The 18,674-nt window shown below is 39.1% G+C and overlaps 1 protein-coding gene across 2 annotated transcripts in view; it reads right to left on the reverse strand.

Moving 5' to 3' along the window:
* Positions 1 to 18,674, reverse strand: part of marchf8 (membrane-associated ring finger (C3HC4) 8) — a 223,674-nt gene that overhangs the window by 64,870 nt on the left and 140,130 nt on the right. For both annotated transcript variants that reach the window (XM_056470851.1, XM_056470852.1), the window contains exon 2: positions 13,906 to 13,956. In XM_056470851.1, coding sequence (XP_056326826.1) covers positions 13,906 to 13,956 — 51 coding nt within the window. The remainder of the gene's footprint in view (positions 1 to 13,905; positions 13,957 to 18,674) is intronic.

An 18,674-nucleotide genomic window follows, 5' to 3' on the forward strand; every position in this document is an offset into this window, starting at 1 on the left:
CTAAACTCTGGAACACTATCAAGTCACATCAGATTTTCTTCCTCCATTTCTGTGTTTAAGTGTGTTTTAAAGGGCCATGAAACCCCCACTGTCTCAGCAGGGTGTTTTCACACCTCTAGTTTGAACAACAGTCAGGAAAGTGGGCGAGTTCAGCTTTGTTTAGGTGTGAGTGTCAAGTGGCGAAAGAGAGAAGGGTTTGCATGAAAAGAGGAGTTTCAGTACGATCATGCACTGATTTTTACAGAGGCAAAACAAACACAGATGCAGAGGAGAAAGACTATGTTTACATAGACATCTGTAATCAAATTATTTGCCAAATTATTAATTTTTCGACTTTAACTGCAGTTTGGCACTTTCACTTTCATTCAGGAACATTTCATGCATGCCCCCTGTGACAAAGGAGATATTGGACTCAAGGAACTGCTGAAAAAGTGTAGTTTTAATGGAATGTTTGATATTGCATGCTGTACAGGAGAAGAAAAAAAAAACATCCTCATTTCTCGGTAACTTAGATGCACTCAGTAGGTGCAGAGAATAGTGTCAGAAAGCCGTGTATGTATAGATTATCCTGTCAGAAAATGCGGCAAAAATTCTACAAGATGGTAATAGTTTGATTAAGGTGTTTACAGGTTTACATTCAGAGAGCAGCATTTACAGCAGATCTTCCAGTCCATAATATTGTAGTGATATTAACATACTGTAAACATATTAACTAAATCATTTGACTAAGATATGTCTTTAAAAATGGAAAGAGTACTGCTGACGATACTAACTAACTTTGCCATCTAAATAAACAAACAAAGAACATTGACCTAACAAATCTGCAGACAGGACAATCAACACAAACTGGAACAGTGTCTTTTTTTTAAAGGAGATAAGTGGCAAATCTGGATTTCAGCATTTCCAAATGCGAAACACTCTCGGGTAAAAAAAATGTTCCTTACAAACATATTTTTGTTGTGTGTTAACAGACCACTGTAATGCACACGTGAGTCCAGCTACGCTCTCATAGTGGGAAATGAAAACAAAACCTGACGACCCATGTCTCCAAACAATTCTTCTTCTTCCACTTATTTTAAATTACGGTTGGCAACACAACTTGGCATCTCTCTGCCGTCTGAACATAGTAACAGGTCTTCGAAGCTATCATGCATATTAATGAATTTTCACCTCATAAACAATAGTACGCGCTGATTGGTTCAAACAAAGTCTTTCTCTTGAACTAATGATAAAAACTCAAAGACGTCACGGTGTACCCGCCGGTACAGACATCCAGTCTCCACATTGGAATTTACACAAGGATTTCATGGCCGTGATGCAGCTTTTTAAAAACCGGCAGAACGAATTTGCTTGAAATAATACAAAAACAACAAATTTTGACTTTTATGTGAAATGTGTCCAAAAAGTGTTTTTAGCAGCATGGGACAAATATATGACTGTGAACATCTCAAAAAGTGTGTTTTGTGACTCTTTATTTTGTTAAATGTTTCTTTTATAGTCTGTTTTCTTCTCTGTCTTTAGTACTCCCATGTACAGCACTTTGGTTGTTTTTAAATGTGCTTTATAAATAAATATTGTATTGTATTGTTTTGAGGCCCAAGAAATAAGCAAATATACAGTATATAATATTGGACAGGACTTCGTTCAGATATGTTTCCGACTTTTCACATTTTTGCTGTGTTTCTTTCTGCTGTCACAATTTCTAATTTGTTTTCACTCAGTTCAAAGTCCATGTAAACTTGTGCACAATTTGAGTAGATTTCAAAAGGCGGTCAAAGGTAAGCTTCCTGTGAACTTGGAGGCTTTATAGTACAGCTGCATGATATTGGTAAAAAATGGCATTGCAATATTTAGTTTTTCAGTGATATGCATTGCGATATGAAATACATTTCACCAGATGGATTGAATATCTCTTTTTGGGAAGAATTCACCATTTTAGAATGTTTGGGGTGATTTTATAGTGGAGTGGGCATGCATACAAACAAGACATTTTTTTTAAGTTTGGCTGGTAAGTCTTCATGCAAGGGTGTATGAAGGAATCCTAAAGGTGATTTTAATACCATTTTAAGGCTTTTTAAAGACCTTCTCAGAATATTTTAAGACCTCATCGCCACTTCAAGTTCTAATCAGTATCAAACCTTTAACTAAAAAAAACAGTTGTAAATAAATAGTTAGCTGCTGTCATAGCTGTTTTGACAAGTTTAGCTGTCGTGTTGGATTGGGTCAGCGATGGACGGCTGCGGCTGTTCTCTGCGGCCAACAGCAGCCTTGTGGCTAGCACCCTACATGTGGGACTTAACAACGTTTATGCCCCTCGGACGATATATTAATTTTCTTTTATAACACGTACAGTAGGCCTCATGGTTGTTTTCATCAGCTATGTTTCCATTCAAAAATGTGAATTAACTGTGCAAAACTGGATTATCGCATAAAAGATGTTCGATTTAAGCAGCGTTTCCATCCAATAAATGACTTACATCTCAAAAGGAAATCCTGGCATGCAATGAACATGTGGTGGCGTTTGAAGGCATGAGACACGGAGCACAGAAACTCTTAACAGTTCTGGAGGTCATTAATAATATAATAACACTAATACTGAAACGGTTAAGGCGTTTTAGAAAGTGTTTCCAACGTAGTTTATGCGTATCTTTTCTTATTGAATAAAAAGTTTATCTTACTCAGTTATGCGCATATGTTTTTTATGCCCATTTTCAAGACGTATGCCCATCTTAGCGTTTCCATCAACCATTTTTTTTATGTGCATTAAAATTGGTGGATGGAAATGTAGCTAGTGACAGGCTTCAGCCTCTGTTTAAACTCTTCTTTCTCCAACCAGGAGTACGCAAACTTACATTTTTCCATTTTGCCATCTGGTTCACTCTACGGTTTCGCTACATGTGGAGAGTGTCACATCACCTTCCCGTGTTAGTTGCAAACTACGTGACATCACCCGGATGTAGGAGCTTGGCTGGACGCACCCCGACACGAACCAATCGCGTGGATCGAGCAAGCCGTTGTTAATATTAGGAGGAAAATAAATATATTTATGCTTTTTTGGAGTCAAACACTTTGGACAAAGCTTGAACAAAATTTAAGACCTTGTAAAAATGCCATTGAGACTTTTTAATACATTTTAAGGGCCTTAATATTCCCATAATTGATTTCACAACTTTTAATACTTTTTAAGACCCCGCAGACATCCTGTAATGGCAGTTGGACACAAATATATAAAAAACAATCTAATGTAAAATGACACTTGGCAGTCTTATCTATAGAAATGTTATTTAATTAGTGCTTGTTAAAGCAAAATTGTTTCTTTTGCCAGATTGCTTTAAACTCAATCTGTTAAACAGAAAAAAACAAAACAAAAACAAATGCAATTAATGAACTTTAAATCCACAATAGTTAAACTTTGCCATTAATCTACAAGCTCCTGATCAACAATAAGCCACACTTGGCATTGCATATTCTGCGATGTGACTATTGAGGATGCACACATTACGATATCGATGATGAAACGATATATTGTGCAGCCCTACTTTATAGGCTGTTGTTTATTTTTATTTATTTTTTTTTGATGTCTTATTTTCTAAACGTATAGGTTACGCTTTATTCTGATGGTCTGTTTGTTGAATTTAAGTTACATTGCGTCTACATGTCAACTAACTCTCATTAAAATTTAAGTAGACTGGGCTAGGGTTTGTGTAAGCTGACGTGTATTTGCAAAGTTTCTTATAGTTAGTTAAATGTCTGCTGAAGGAGCGGTATCAACAGATATTAAGATTATAAGCAGACAGTCTACTAATCCTCAAATTGTCCATCAAAATAAAGTGTTATCTACATATTTATAACTTTTCTATTTACAAAACAAACAAAATAAGAAAACAGCCTGAACGACCATGCTCCAGCGTGAACCTGAAGTTATCAGTATCCGAAGGTCTGGAGTTAAAGCATTGGAGCGTTTCTTGGAGCCGGTGACCCTGACATCTATTAGTTCATGTAATGGGTTTATCTGTTAAGAGGCTCAATGTTACGCAGAAGTGCAGCAAATCTCCACTAAGAGGAAGAGATCCATGTTAGAATGAAAGTGGCTGACAGACATGATCCCAGCATGAACTCTCTCTAATATTGAGCTTGGTGTCTTTAAATAGTCAAATCAATAGGAATGCGGGGTAGGGTTTATTTGAATAGGGTGAGATCGCACGTGTCTGCTTTCTTTGAACGATATCTATATATTATGATATGAATACAATTACTGCAGATGAATTGAATAGCTCTATTTGGAAATAGTTTATAATTATAGATTAACTGGGAAGTTTTTTTTTACATTTATATTTCATATTATCTGCATAAAAAAATAAATAAATAAATAAATAAAAAAAAAAAATCACAAAGCAGATAAATACAATAGAGCAAAGATACAAATTAAATCAGTGCTTTAAACTTTAAATTAGTGCATTAAAACAGTGCTTTACGGTTTTCTAGGGGGTTTTCTGGTAAATAAATTAAATTATCAAATGTAAAAACACAGTAATCTTCATCGTATAAATAAATAAATATAATTAATCTTTGTTAAAGCTACAATCTTCTTTGAAATGCTTGCCCTGTCACAAGCCTTAAAAACACATGCAAATGATAAACTTGCTCTCTATTATGATTAAACTTTGCCCTGACTCTGCAAACCACAACTGTAGAGCCCGGTCAACCATAGCAATGACTAGACATTATAGATGTGCACACTGTGAAATATCAACGCTAAAACAATATATTGGGTGGCTCTAGTCAAACACAGTGCATAAGCACGTACTTCACTTTTTTATATGGTGTCTGAATACATTTCTTCACACAATGCAAGAACGTAAAACCAAGTGTGCCATACGCCTGCTTTTGAGTTAAGGCCCAGGCCATTAGATCGCCCCCTGGGGGCTGGCTGCAGCAAAAGTCATAAAGCCCGCCTCCTCTGAGTAAATGAACGAGACTTGTAATTATAATTACTTGTTATAATAATTACACTTGCAATAAAATTTCCTGAAAGATGGTTTTGGTCAATAGAGGCACTGGTTATCAAGCTGATATAGGTTTAGATCTTCATTTTTGTAAAGAATATGTTTTTTGCCAGTAATTTATTGCTATAAAAATGGGGCGTGTCATCATGATTGACAGTTGTGGTTGACAGTTTCTCTAAACAGACCGTCGGAGCTTCAGGAGGAGATTGTAGTGTTATTATTCCATTTCTGTGTTATTTTACTATGATAAAATGATTTGTTCAGCAGTAAACTATACTTTCTGTTCTACAGGATGTGGTGGATCACTGTTTATTCAGTAAGTTCAGGGTTTTATTAGGCTTTGTTAGTTTGCTGATACACGTCTAGTCATGACGGGGAAAATACAGATGATCGCTATCTAGCAGTAATTCTCTTTATGGGTCTGAAATAATAATTAGGAACACAAATAATTTTAGCCAAAATCCACATTGATTTCCTGTATTTGAACTTGATTTAAAGGACGTGTCTGACATTTTGAGTTTCGACATGATGTCGAGTTAATCTACTGAATTTGCTGTTATAAAATATTAATGTTCTAGAAATCGAATCTTGTATAACAAATAGAGCTGTAAATGTTCTATATTATTTAGATAGATCATTTACCATTGGCTTTTTATTTGAAAACTCCTAATAAACATTAATGTAAATTCCTCTTTGCCAGATATTAAGGCATCGAATAAACCAAATAAAATGGAGGCAAAAAAATTATAAACAATATAGAAGCGATGTTCAGCAGCTGATAGAAATCAGTAGATGTATTAATACTGCTAAGTTTATTGTACAAATTAACAAGGATTATTTTATATAGTGCAGGGATGGGATGTGTAAATATCCTGTTGATATTTAGAAATCTTGCTGTATTTATCTTTTAAACACACAATTTTTCCTGCAAGGTGAATAGCTGTCCATGGTGTGTATATTTTGGGTCCTGTTGATTACTAATAAAAATAAAAACATTTTTAAAAATGGATGTGTTGTTCATATGTTATTGTTTATATTTTACAAGTGTTATTTCTACCCCTATGAAGATAACAAATACTAACAACCCTGTTATAAGAGAAAAAAAATGTTGTGCTCACCATAGAGTCTAACTTAGGCTAGAGTGTATGAAAGATCGTTTCTTTTTCAGTTCAACATATATTGTGTTTAATAAATTAACAGCTTACATCACACAGTTTTTTTTAAATAAATTGTGTATTATTATGTGTTTTTAAATGTAAGTGCTTGTACTCATATTAGCAAGCCTTTGTTATAGTGCAGATATAGGTGGTCAAATGAGAAGTTTGGGGGGCGTGGTTGATTTGACGTAAAAGCGTTTGGTTGGAAACTTGACTCTGTGGTTCCATCAGGTTGTCCCTTCTGCGCATGCCCAGGCTCTAATTTCAGCAGTCTTTTACAACAGTTTGTGTCACGGATTGGCCAGGCTCTTCCACCAGCATCACGCAAAGATCACCATCACCTGAGTATTAACCACACACAGCTGCACCCAATCACTTAGTCACTATATAAGCACACACCTCACTTCACTCAGTGTCCGGTCTCGTTCCTACGAAGCGGACTCTGAGTGAACACCTCCTGGTAATCACTAACCCTAGATCTCAGTGTATTGTACTTATCTGCTCTCTGTCTCTCCTAGTTCGTCCAGTGTTCCCGGTATCCTGTCTGCCTTGTGTTTATCGTCAGTCTGTCTTCCCCGCAAGCCCTCTGGTGTGTGCATTCGGTTCTCCTCAGTATCAGTCATCCAACCTGCCACAACGGATCGTCAGACCAACCTAACTCCACTCACTTCTCCTCCGTTCTCCTTGTGTGCTCATTTGTTGTTAAATAAACATCGTTGATAATTCACTCACCTCCTTTGTCCGTCTGCTTCCCATAACAGAAGACCGGACCTACTACAAATCAACAGCATGATCACTCACGATCCCATTCAGGAGTTGGTGGACTCGCTGAAGAGAGTCTTGTCACCATCTGCTCCACTTCCCGAAGCACCACCAGCACCGAGCACTTCTTCACCGTCCACCCACTCATCCAGTCCCATGGCTCGACCAGCGCCCTACTCTGGCGGGGCGGAGGAGTGCAATGGTTTTCTGTTACAATGTTCTCTAATATTCACCATGCAACCGGAGTTATATCCCACAGATCGGTCCAAAATCGCTTTCATCATCTCCCTTCTCTCTGGATCGGCTCTTCGGTGGGCAGAAACCATCTGGCAACAGTCTGGGCCGGTAACCAGCTCCATTCAAGCATTCGTCAAGTACTTTAAGGAGGTTTTCGGTCGCGCAGATGCAGAAGTAGCAGCTGGAGAACAGTTATACCATCTCAAACAGGGAGCCATGTCCACTCAGGATTATGCGCTCCGGTTCCGTACTCTGGCTGCTGCTAGCGGATGGAATGAGCGATCTCTCCTCACCACCTACCGGCTCGGACTGGAGCCCAGCCTCCGACTACAGCTAGCAGCCCTCGACGATACCATGGGGTTGGAGAAATTCATCCAACAATCCCTCCGCTGTTCAGATCGTCTGAGGGTCTACCAGCACGATCTTCCATCTGCACCCCAAGCACTCCTCCGTTCGCCAGAGCCAGCAGTCCCTCCAGAACCAGAACCAATGATCGTGGAATCTGGTAGACTCACCATCACTGAGCGACAGAGGAGGCTGACCCGGGGTTTATGTATGTACTGTGGTGCCGACGGACATGTCAGGCTGGACTGTCCCATTCGTCCAGCACGTCCCTTGGTGAGTGTATTCAGTTCTCCCATTGAAAAAATGCATCCTCTCACCACCAATGTCCAGTTAACTACCCCTTCTGTATCTGTTTCAGTCACGGCCCTCATCGACTCCGGGTCAGCTGGAAATTTCATCTCGTTCGCCCTCTGTCGCCGGCTCCAACTTAACACCGAAGCCTCGACGCACGTCTACCAGATCCAACCCATAACCAACGCAATCCATTCCCAGGCACGTATCCATCGCAAATGTGAACCTATCAATCTCCAAGTGGGATTGCTCCACAAGGAGGAGATCCAATTTCTGGTTCTGGAGGGTGCATCTATGGACATCATTCTAGGGCGCCCGTGGCTGGTGAAGCATGATCCCATCCTCTCTTGGGGCACAGGAGAGATAAGAAAATGGGGTGAAGACTGCAAAACCAGATGTTTTCCCGACCTACCTGTTCAACTTCAGAAACCCCTTACTATCTATGTCACGTCAGTTGAAAGTCCAGTAGATAAACGATCCATTCAAATCCCGAAGATATACTCCGCATATGAAGACGTTTTTTGCCCCAAGAGAGCTTCCCAGCTACCTCCACATCGGCCATGGGACTGCGCCATAGACCTGCTGCCAGACGCTCCTATGCCCAAAGGTAGGATCTACCCGTTGTCCCTTCCGGAAACTAAGGCCATGGAGGAGTATATTCAGGAAGCACTGAGTCAGGGGTATATCCGCCAGTCCACGTCACCCGCTGCCTCAAGCTTTTTCTTTGTGGCCAAGAAGGATGGAGGGCTGCGTCCTTGCATCGACTATCGAGTTCTGAATCAAGGAACAATAAAGTTCCGGTATCCCCTTCCTCTCGTCCCTGCGGCCCTGGAACAACTCCGATCAGCCAAGGTATTCACGAAGTTGGACCTCCGCAGCGCATACAATCTGGTTAGAATACGTGAGGGGGACGAGTGGAAGACGGCGTTTGTGACCCCTACAGGGCACTACGATACCTGGTCATGCCCTATGGTCTGGTCAACGCCCCCTCCGTATTCCAGAACTTCATTCACGAAGTCCTCCGGGAGTTCCTCCATATCTCCGTCATAGTCTACATTGATGACATCCTGATTTACTCCCGGAGTGAGGCCGAACACCGCCACCACGTTGCGGAGGTCCTACAAACCCTCAGAGACCATCAATTGTACCTCAAGGCTGAAAAATGCTCCTTCCACCTACCGTCTGTTCAGTTCTTGGGGTACATCATTGATCATGAAGGGGTTCGCATGGACGAGGGGAAGGTCACTGCCGTTGTCTCCTGGCCAAAACCAACAACTATTAAAGAACTCCAACGATTTCTAGGGTTTGCCAATTTCTATAGACGTTTCATCCACAACTACAGTCTCATTACCGCTCCGCTTACCAACCTACTCAAAAACCAACCCAAGAAACTCTCCTGGCCTCCCGAAGCCGACGCAGCCTTCCAAGCCCTCAAACAAGCCTTCACTCAAGCTCCACTCCTGACTCACCCAGATCCTGAAATCCCGTTCGTGGTCGAGGTAGATGCCTCGACAACTGGAGTGGGAGCCATCCTATCACAACATCATGGTACACCAGCATTACTCCATCCATGCGCCTATTTCTCCAGGAAGCTCAGCCCGGCGGAGAGAAACTATGACATCGGAAATCGGGAGCTATTGGCTATAAAGCTTGCCCTGGAAGAATGGCGACACTGGCTGGAGGGAGCCAAACATCCTTTCCAGGTGATTACAGACCATAAAAATCTCCAGTACCTCAAAGAAGCCAAAAGACTCTGTCCTCGTCAGGCCCGATGGTCCCTGTTCTTCTCCCGATTCCAATTCTCAATATCTTACCGACCTGGGTCAAAGAACATCCGAGCGGACGCACTGTCCCGAATTTATGATCAGCCAGAAATCATGGAGACCCCAGCCAGAATCCTTCCAGAACAGATCACGGTCTGTCCCATCACCTGGTCCGCTCCTACAGTCGTCGCCACTCCCGAATCCAGGACTCCGCCGGGCTGTCCCCCCAATCGTCGTTTCATTCCTGAAAACCAACGGGTAGATCTGATTCATTCCACCCATACATCTTTGGGCACAGGGCATCCCGGGGCCAACAACACCCTCTCGCTGCTATCCCAACGCTTTTGGTGGCCGCACATGGCGAGGGATGTGAGGAGATACGTTTAAGGCTGTAGAGAGTGCGCTATGTCGAAGAGTCCTCGCCATCTACCTGCAGGTAAACTCCATCCCTTGCCCATCCCGAACCGCCCCTGGTCACACCTAGGAGTTGACTTCATGACAGATCTTCCATCATCTGAAGGTAATACCTGCATTTTAGTCATTGTCGATCGATTTTCCAAATTCTGCCGTCTGATTCCCTTGAAGGGTCTGCCCACAGCCCTAGAAACCGCCGAAACTCTATTCAACCATGTCTTCCGATGCTTTGGGTTACCTGAGGATATAGTCTCGGACCGAGGACCCCAGTTCATCTCCAGACTATGGAAAGCCTTCTTCAGACTCCTAGGTGTGACCGTCAGCCTCTCGTCTGGCTATCATCCACAGACCAACGGCCAGACTGAGAGGAAGATCCAAGAAGTGGGGCGGTTCCTCAGAACATTCTGTCACGGTCATCAAAACTCCTGGAGCCAGTTTCTGGGCTGGGCGGAATACGCCCAGAATTCCCTGCGGCAACCTACCACCGGACTTACGCCATTCCAGTGTATTCTGGGATTCCAACCTCCACTCTTTCCCTGGGATGGCGAACCTTCTGATGTCCCCGCAGTGGATTACTGGTTCCGGGAGAGCGAGAGGGTCTGGGACGATGCTCATCACCATCTCCAGAGGGCAGTTCGCAGAGCCAAGGAGGTCTCCGACAAGAGGAGGATTCCAGGTCCCAGCTATGCGCCGGGGCAGAAAGTTTGGCTCTCCACCAGAGACATCCGCTTGCGACTGCCCTCCCGAAAACTTAGTCCCAGATTTGTTGGTCCCTTCACCATCCTGGAGCAGGTCAACCCAGTCACGTTTAAGTTACAGTTACCACCACAATATAGGATCCACCCCACATTCCACGTGTCACTCCTCAAACCCTTTCACGACCCTCTGATTCCCTCCACAGAGCCTGGCCATGAAGAGGAACCTCCTCCCCCACTGATGTCGGAAGTCGGATCCATCTACAAAGTCAAGGACATTCTACGGTCCCGACGTCGTGGTGGTCATCTGGAATATCTAGTCGACTGGGAGGGATACGGTCCGGAGGAAAGATCTTGGGTCCCCAGATCAGATATATTAGATCCCGCACTTATGGAGGAGTTCCACTCCAATCACCCAGAGTTTCCAGCACCTCGTGGACGTGGTAGACCACCACGGCGTCGGAGGTATAGGCCCTCAGGAGCGGGCCCTGGGGAGGGGGGTAATGTCACGGATTGGCCAGGCTCTTCCACCAGCATCACGCAAAGATCACCATCACCTGAGTATTAACCACACACAGCTGCACCCAATCACTTAGTCACTATATAAGCACACACCTCACTTCACTCAGTGTCCGGTCTCGTTCCTACGAAGCGGACTCTGAGTGAACACCTCCTGGTAATCACTAACCCTAGATCTCAGTGTATTGTACTTATCTGCTCTCTGTCTCTCCTAGTTCGTCCAGTGTTCCCGGTATCCTGTCTGCCTTGTGTTTATCGTCAGTCTGTCTTCCCCGCAAGCCCTCTGGTGTGTGCATTCGGTTCTCCTCAGTATCAGTCATCCAACCTGCCACAACGGATCGTCAGACCAACCTAACTCCACTCACTTCTCCTCCGTTCTCCTTGTGTGCTCATTTGTTGTTAAATAAACATCGTTGATAATTCACTCACCTCCTTTGTCCGTCTGCTTCCCATAACAGTTTGTGCCCGTTACGGGGCATTTTGCCTTCAATGCGTTCAATGGGAAAAGGCGATGTTGCATCGTCCATATTTTTTTACACTCATTGCGTAAAACACATTCCAAGGTAATTTTTTTTCACACGAGAAGTTTAAATTTGAGATAAATAGGAGAACATTTGTTTTTTTTTTTTACTATGGGTATACATTTTTACTGGTTTGTAACATTCTTCAAAATATCATTCAATAAAAAAGGAACTCATAAAGGTTGAGCCACTTAAAGACTAAATAGTTATTTTTAATTATCATCTTTTCATTTTTTGGATTAACTACACCTTTAAATAAAATGATCAGCTCAAAGGAGAAGTTTGTAGCAGCAACTATAATGCTTAAACTCGGTCCCACTTTATATTAAGTGGCCTTAACTAATATGTTATAATAAATAATTATTTACAATGTACAGTTGAAGTCCGAATTATTAGCCCCTTTTGAATTTTTTTTTCTTACTTAAATATTTCCCAAATGATGTTTAACAGAGGAAAGAAATTTTAAGTTTGTCTGATAATATTTTTTCTTCTGTAGAAAGACTTTTTTTGTTTTATTTCGGCTAGAATAAAAGCAGCTTTTAATTTTTTAAACGCCATTTTAAGGTCAAAATTATTAGCCCATTTAAGCTATATTTTTTTCCATAGTCTACAGAACAAACCTTCATTATACAATAACTTGTCTAATTACCCTAACCTGCCTAGTTAACCTAATTAAGCCCTTAATTGTCACTTTAAGCTGTATAGAAGTGTCTTGAAAAATATCCAGTAAAATATTATTTACTGTCATCATGGCAAAGATAAAATAAATCAGTTATTACAGATGAGGTAATAAAACTATTATGTTTAGAAATGTGCTGAAAAAATCTTCTCTCCAATAAACTCAAATTGGGAAAAAAAAAAATTGGGCGAATAATTCTGACTTCAACTGTATAAAAAAAACTGACAATGTTGGCTATTTGTGTCGTTCACACTTCTGTCAGCTGGTGCCACTATGACTGTGAATGAATATTTCACATGTAGATGTCTTCAGAATAGTACTATAATCAATGGTGTGGAATTTGGGTTGGACATAGTAAGCCTGAGTTATAACAGCTTGCTTTTCCATGGCAAAACACTGAGGTTTGTCAGGCTGCCACGGACACGCCTTTTGACGAAAACTTTAGATTTTTTTACAATATATCATCGCGAGAGCTTTTCAATTACACTTCCCAAATTTGGTGCTGATTGATAAAATTTGTAGAAGAGGTTTGTTACACTGTAAAACATGTCATGTCCTCTTGCCAGCAGGAGGTGCTATAACTGTATCTGGATATTAGTATGTAAACGTGTTAAGGTCAGGACTCGTGGCAGGATTCAGACAATGCATGCCTGAATTATAACAACTTCCTATTTTGTGGCAAAACATCAGTTTGTGAGGCCGCCACAGACACGTTCTTCGATGAAAACTCTAGATCTTCGCAATTTAACATCGCTGAGGCCTTTAGATGACAATATCCAATTTTGGTGTTGATCTGATGCCAAGAAACGAAGCAATTCCAATAGGGCCTACTGTAGGTGCTCAGTCCCTAATAAATTATAATGTTGACCACCCCTTAAACCTTAACCTACACATAAACCAACCCCAACCACCAAACTTGTCCCTATCCCAACCCGCATCCCACCTCCAGAGCACCACACGTGTTCTGCAATACATTATAAACACATTAGGTACATTGTATTTATATTTTGATGGAAGTACAAAGTAGTTAAGGCTGGGACCAAAAACTTAAATCAAGCATAAAGTATATGGTGACAATGAGAACAGCCATTCAGATCTAGTCTCCACAGTCACATAGAATATGATTTAAACCCACGGTAAATAGTTTTCATTATTTATCAGACAGATAAACATGTGCTTTTAAATGTGGATAGGAGAAATAATAGCCAACAAAACACTACCTTGACCTGAAAAATAAAAGAACCTCAGCGAAAGGGTCTACACAAGCATAAAACAAGCTATTGGGCTTATTTATTTATATTTTATTGTCTACTGGGCTTTTTTATTTGCTACTAGGTCACAGAAAATGTCCTTCCAATCTCCTTTGCATCGAGCAGATAAATATATTTCTGTCTGAAGTGCGTTCCTCAGACAGAATAAAGTCAGAGAAAAAGGAAAGTGTTTGCAGACAGCAGGTTTAGACCTCCCGCAATGCTCACGTCTCGGTGGACGAGGAACAGGAAATGGATTTTCATACCTTTGAAATGTTGCTGGACCGGCTTGCTGAATGACCAAGCGGCTTCTCATTCTGTGGAAGAGAGAAAAGAGAAAGTCTGAGAACAACATAACATTTACAGTGATTCCCTTGAAACTTAAAGTACATGTTTCCTGAAATTGACCACTGAAGTGTTTTAATAACTGCCTTTATACGGATGAAATATCTACATAGAAAGAGCAACACAATTATTGTGATTCAAGGACACGGCTGTGTTAATTAATGGCCTTATTTTTACTCAGCCGGTTAATTCCACCCTTAAGCACCGAGAAGAGATGTCTTTTTTCCTGCTGTATATTATTTATATTAATGTAAAAGAGCTGTTATATTAATGTAGCTTTTTGTCTTTGACAAATTCATTCGTTCACTGATATGCCTGCCATGAATGTAAATCAAACGAAAGACTTTTAATTGATGACCGACAGATTAAACAGCTTATATTTCACCAATATGTGACACTTGTTTGGTTAACAAATTATAATGTAGTTTCTAAACAGGTTTGTTAATCGATAGTAAGTTATTTGTTTTTCAGAGCGAGTTATGCATAGGTAATCAATTCATTCCACATATTCTTGCTGTTCTTGAGATGTACTGACTACTTTTATATCCCCATTTATTCTTTCTAGATACCAGAATGGCATATTAAATTGATTATATTAAAGTACACATATTAGGAACCATTTAAAAATATAACAGCAACTGAAAAAATTCAAAGCAATTACTTATGTCTTTTACAAATCAATGATGTTCATTCATTTGTTACTATTTTCAGATATGTTTAATATTTTCTTGCCTCATGGTGTCAGGTAAAAATAGAACTTAAAAATAGAGACTCTTGTTGTACTTTAATTTAATCTAAACTGAATCTGCATAAAATAAGACACAAAGAAAGACTGAATTGTCAGCAGCCTATTATTTCAGTGTCACAAGATATTTCAGAAATGCAATTGTCTGATTTGCTCAAATATATGTTTTTTATTAGTAAAAAATTATTACTTCTACTTATTGCTCTCAATGTTGAAAATGGTTGCTTAATATTTGTTCTAAGATACAAAACAGCATTTATTTGACAGATTTGGAAACAATTTAACAATTTACTTTCATAGTTTGATGAATTTTAACCCTTTCACGCGAGTTTTAAATACTCCAGGTGACCCATTGTGTGGAATCTATTGTGTTCTAAAGTTTCCATGGGGACGCGTCAAGTTTATCACATGACCCACCAGGCCCAATGATATCATGAATCATACAGTTGAAGACAGAATTATTAGCCCCCCTGTTTATTTTTTCCCCCAATTTCTGTTTAACGGAGAGATTTTTTTTTTCAACTCATTTCTAAACATGATAGTTTTAATAACTCATTACTAATAACTGATTTATTTTATCTTTGCTATAATGACAGTAAATAATATTTTACTAGATATTTTTCAAGACAATTCTATAGAGCTTAAAGTGACATTTAAAGGCTTAACTAAGTTAATTAGGTTAACTAGGCAAGTTAGGGTAATTTGGCAAGTTATTGTATAATAATGATTTGTTCTGTAGACTATATATATATATATATATATATATATATATATATATATATATATATATATATATATATATATATATATATATATATATATAATATGTAGCTTAAAGGGGCTAATAATTTTAACCTTAATTTTTTTTTTTTTTATAAAAACTAGCCGAAATTAAACAAATAAGACTTTCTCCAGAAGAAAAAAATATTATCAGACATAATGTGAAATTTCCTTGCTCTGTTAAACATCATTTGGGAAATATTTAAAGAGAGAAAGAAAGAAAAAAAAAGATACTCCGATTCTCAAATATGTGATCAAACATATATTTTGTCTTTTAAACAGCATAATAATATTCATATTATTTGTTATATGACTAGCAATGGGCGCCACCAGTCTCCACTGCAGGGGGAGGGTATGGTGTAGATGGAATACAGCAGAGGATACTCATGTCATTTTTTTGCGACAGTGTACAACAATAAATAATATTTTTACATTGCCCGAAGGGTTGGGTTTAGTGTTGAGGTATGGGTAGACACTAATAAAATACAATTAATGCGTAATTTAATAATTAATGTAAATAATTCTCGTTAACTTCCAATCGCAGCTTTATCCTTTCTAGCAACGACCGAAGGATTCAAGTTGCTGGATTTACGTTATGTTTATTCATAATTTTCTTTCAAAATACATGAAGATAAGCAACTTTTTATCTGGGAAAGGAATAGAGAAAAATTCCACTAACATAAACAGTGTGTATCTTACTTAAAACAAACACATCGTTCAGCCCTCTTTGCAGACATCCGCATGCATTTTAAAAACCTTAAATGGTATGTTTTGTTTGTAGTTATGTGTATTTGAATTTCTCAAACCTAAAGCTGCACACCTCTTTCTGTGCCTCAACGTGTGCCATCAGATTTGAATTTTAGCAGTTGATGAGGTGCGCTCTGAATGTTCGAATCACACTGGTGTGATCGTACACTTCAGGCACCAGCCAAGGGGTGATTGTGCGCATGAAAGGGTTAAGCATTCTTGTTGCCGATTAAGCACTTTACATTTTAAATTTAAAAAGAAAAACTTGCCCTTAAAATATCTTTAAAAAAAAAAACCCTTGTAATTTTCTTCATACATAATATTATAGATTTTTTTTATATATAACCAAATATGACCCAGCTGTGTACTTGAAAGCTTAATTCCCTTAACTTCTGTAAATGCCTATAGCCTTGCATAAAACAACCTCAAAAACAACAGCACAACATTCAGAACAACAACAAAAAAGAGAACCATCACACGCTAGTTTAGCATTTTCAGTCCAGTGTGAATTAGGAGGCAGAAATGGTACTAATATCAGTGCGTGGCAGAGCAAAGCTGTGCAACAAAGAGCCCTTTGGCACAATGTGGCATGATTAGCGAGTGGGTGAGAGTGTGAGAGCTCATTGTTTTCCCTCTGAACTCATGTGCGGCAGCAGAAGGACATACTTTTCATCTTTAATCATTCCTGTGCTTTTTTACTCCTGTCTCTGTTACCATGGAAATGCCGCGGAGGGGACCCGATGCCAAATCCCTGCCGTTTTGTTATTGACTAGTGTTTCAGCCATGCTACACATCAAAACAGTTCATCCATAGTCATCTTTCGTTTCACACGAAGGGATGATGCTCATTTTCACTCAAAGTCCATAGGTCAAAATGAGTCAAAACACAGGATTAGCTGGTGATGTAGAATAAAAGTATCTACTGAATTTGTTGCAATGCTTATTTAGAGTTTTTCTCATTACTAAAACCATAATAGTCAACATCAGTTTCATTTTGATTTTAACGAACACTGAATTAAACATGCCAACGCACTGCCCACAATGCTATTAGCGCAGATCTGTTTTTAATTTATTCATAGTTACTTATAGGCCTGTCATGATACCTATTTTTTATGTTATGACTTATAACATCAAAATGTATTGTGATAAACAATATTATTGTGATTTTAAGTTATTTTAAACTAATTTCGAGAGGATCACGCACTTATGATTGACCACAGCTGGTCCCGCATTAGCTAATACACAATCCTCCAATCAGATGGTTCCCAAGTCACTATAAATAACCACAGTCTTCATTCCACAACCATCTTCGGCTGGAAGCAAGGTTTTTATAGTTTTGGATTTTTAATTAGTTATAATTTTTACTTTGCTTTGACTTTTTGTTTTCAAATTCAGTTAGTTTTAATTCGTTTTTAGAGGTAGATTTACTAGTTTTTAGCAGTTTCTATATTTTGAAATTGCTCAGTTTTAGTTTCGTTTTTTATTAGTTTCAGTATTAGTTTGTTTTATTAATAAATTAGAATATTTGTAAGGTGCAATATACAAACTCATCAGAATATTGTATAATAACTCAACCAAAGATATATTTTTGAAATCTGTATTCAGAGGACACAAACACTACCATCTACCCATCCACACACTCAAATCCAACAGCCCAAAAGATAGCCTAAGTACCATTTAATATGTGTGCAAGGCTGCTTCTGGGATTAGATTAGTGATGGAAAGTTCAGACCTTTTCCGTGATCCGGTTCTTTTGTGACAATCCTCCCATGTTAGGACTCAACATACCAAAAATATGTAGTCAGCAATCATGATTTCAGTAGGTTAAAACATCATTGTGATCTGCAATGTTTCTTACAATTACATTTTGCAACCCAACTGAAGCATGATTAACTTAATTAATTTCCATTCAGACTTTCTGTTGTGAAATAAACTTATGTTTTGCCAGATCCTCTTATTTGAGCCCTCGGTTTACCCGTGCTGCAGTTGTTCAAATTTAGTTCAGTCACAACAGGCTGTCATGTACTGTTTGTGTTCGGTTCACTGAATCACACATGCATTATTAGGAGTTCACCCTTTCTCAAATCCGATCTCAGTATACTGTTCTAATAACTGAATAACTCTGGAAATGTGTTTATTTGGAGTCAGAGGAGGGTATCAGGCATGTTAGAAATTAGGTCTTTGTCGATAAGAGCTTGGTGGAAATGTAAATCTTTTCAAATGATTCAGTTAAATTTCATGAACTTGTTCAACCGGTTTACTCAGAAGATCCGGTTAAAAGGAGTGATTTACAAATAAATAATAATAATAATAATAATAATAATAATAATAATAATAATAATAATAATAATTGTTAACAAAAAAGTGCAAGGTAAAAAGAACTAGAAAAAGTAAGATCAATTTTCATTCGTCAGGCACC

The sequence above is a fragment of the Danio aesculapii genome, chromosome 13 (assembly GCF_903798145.1).
Source record: "Danio aesculapii chromosome 13, fDanAes4.1, whole genome shotgun sequence".
Classification (NCBI taxonomy): domain Eukaryota; kingdom Metazoa; phylum Chordata; class Actinopteri; order Cypriniformes; family Danionidae; genus Danio; species Danio aesculapii.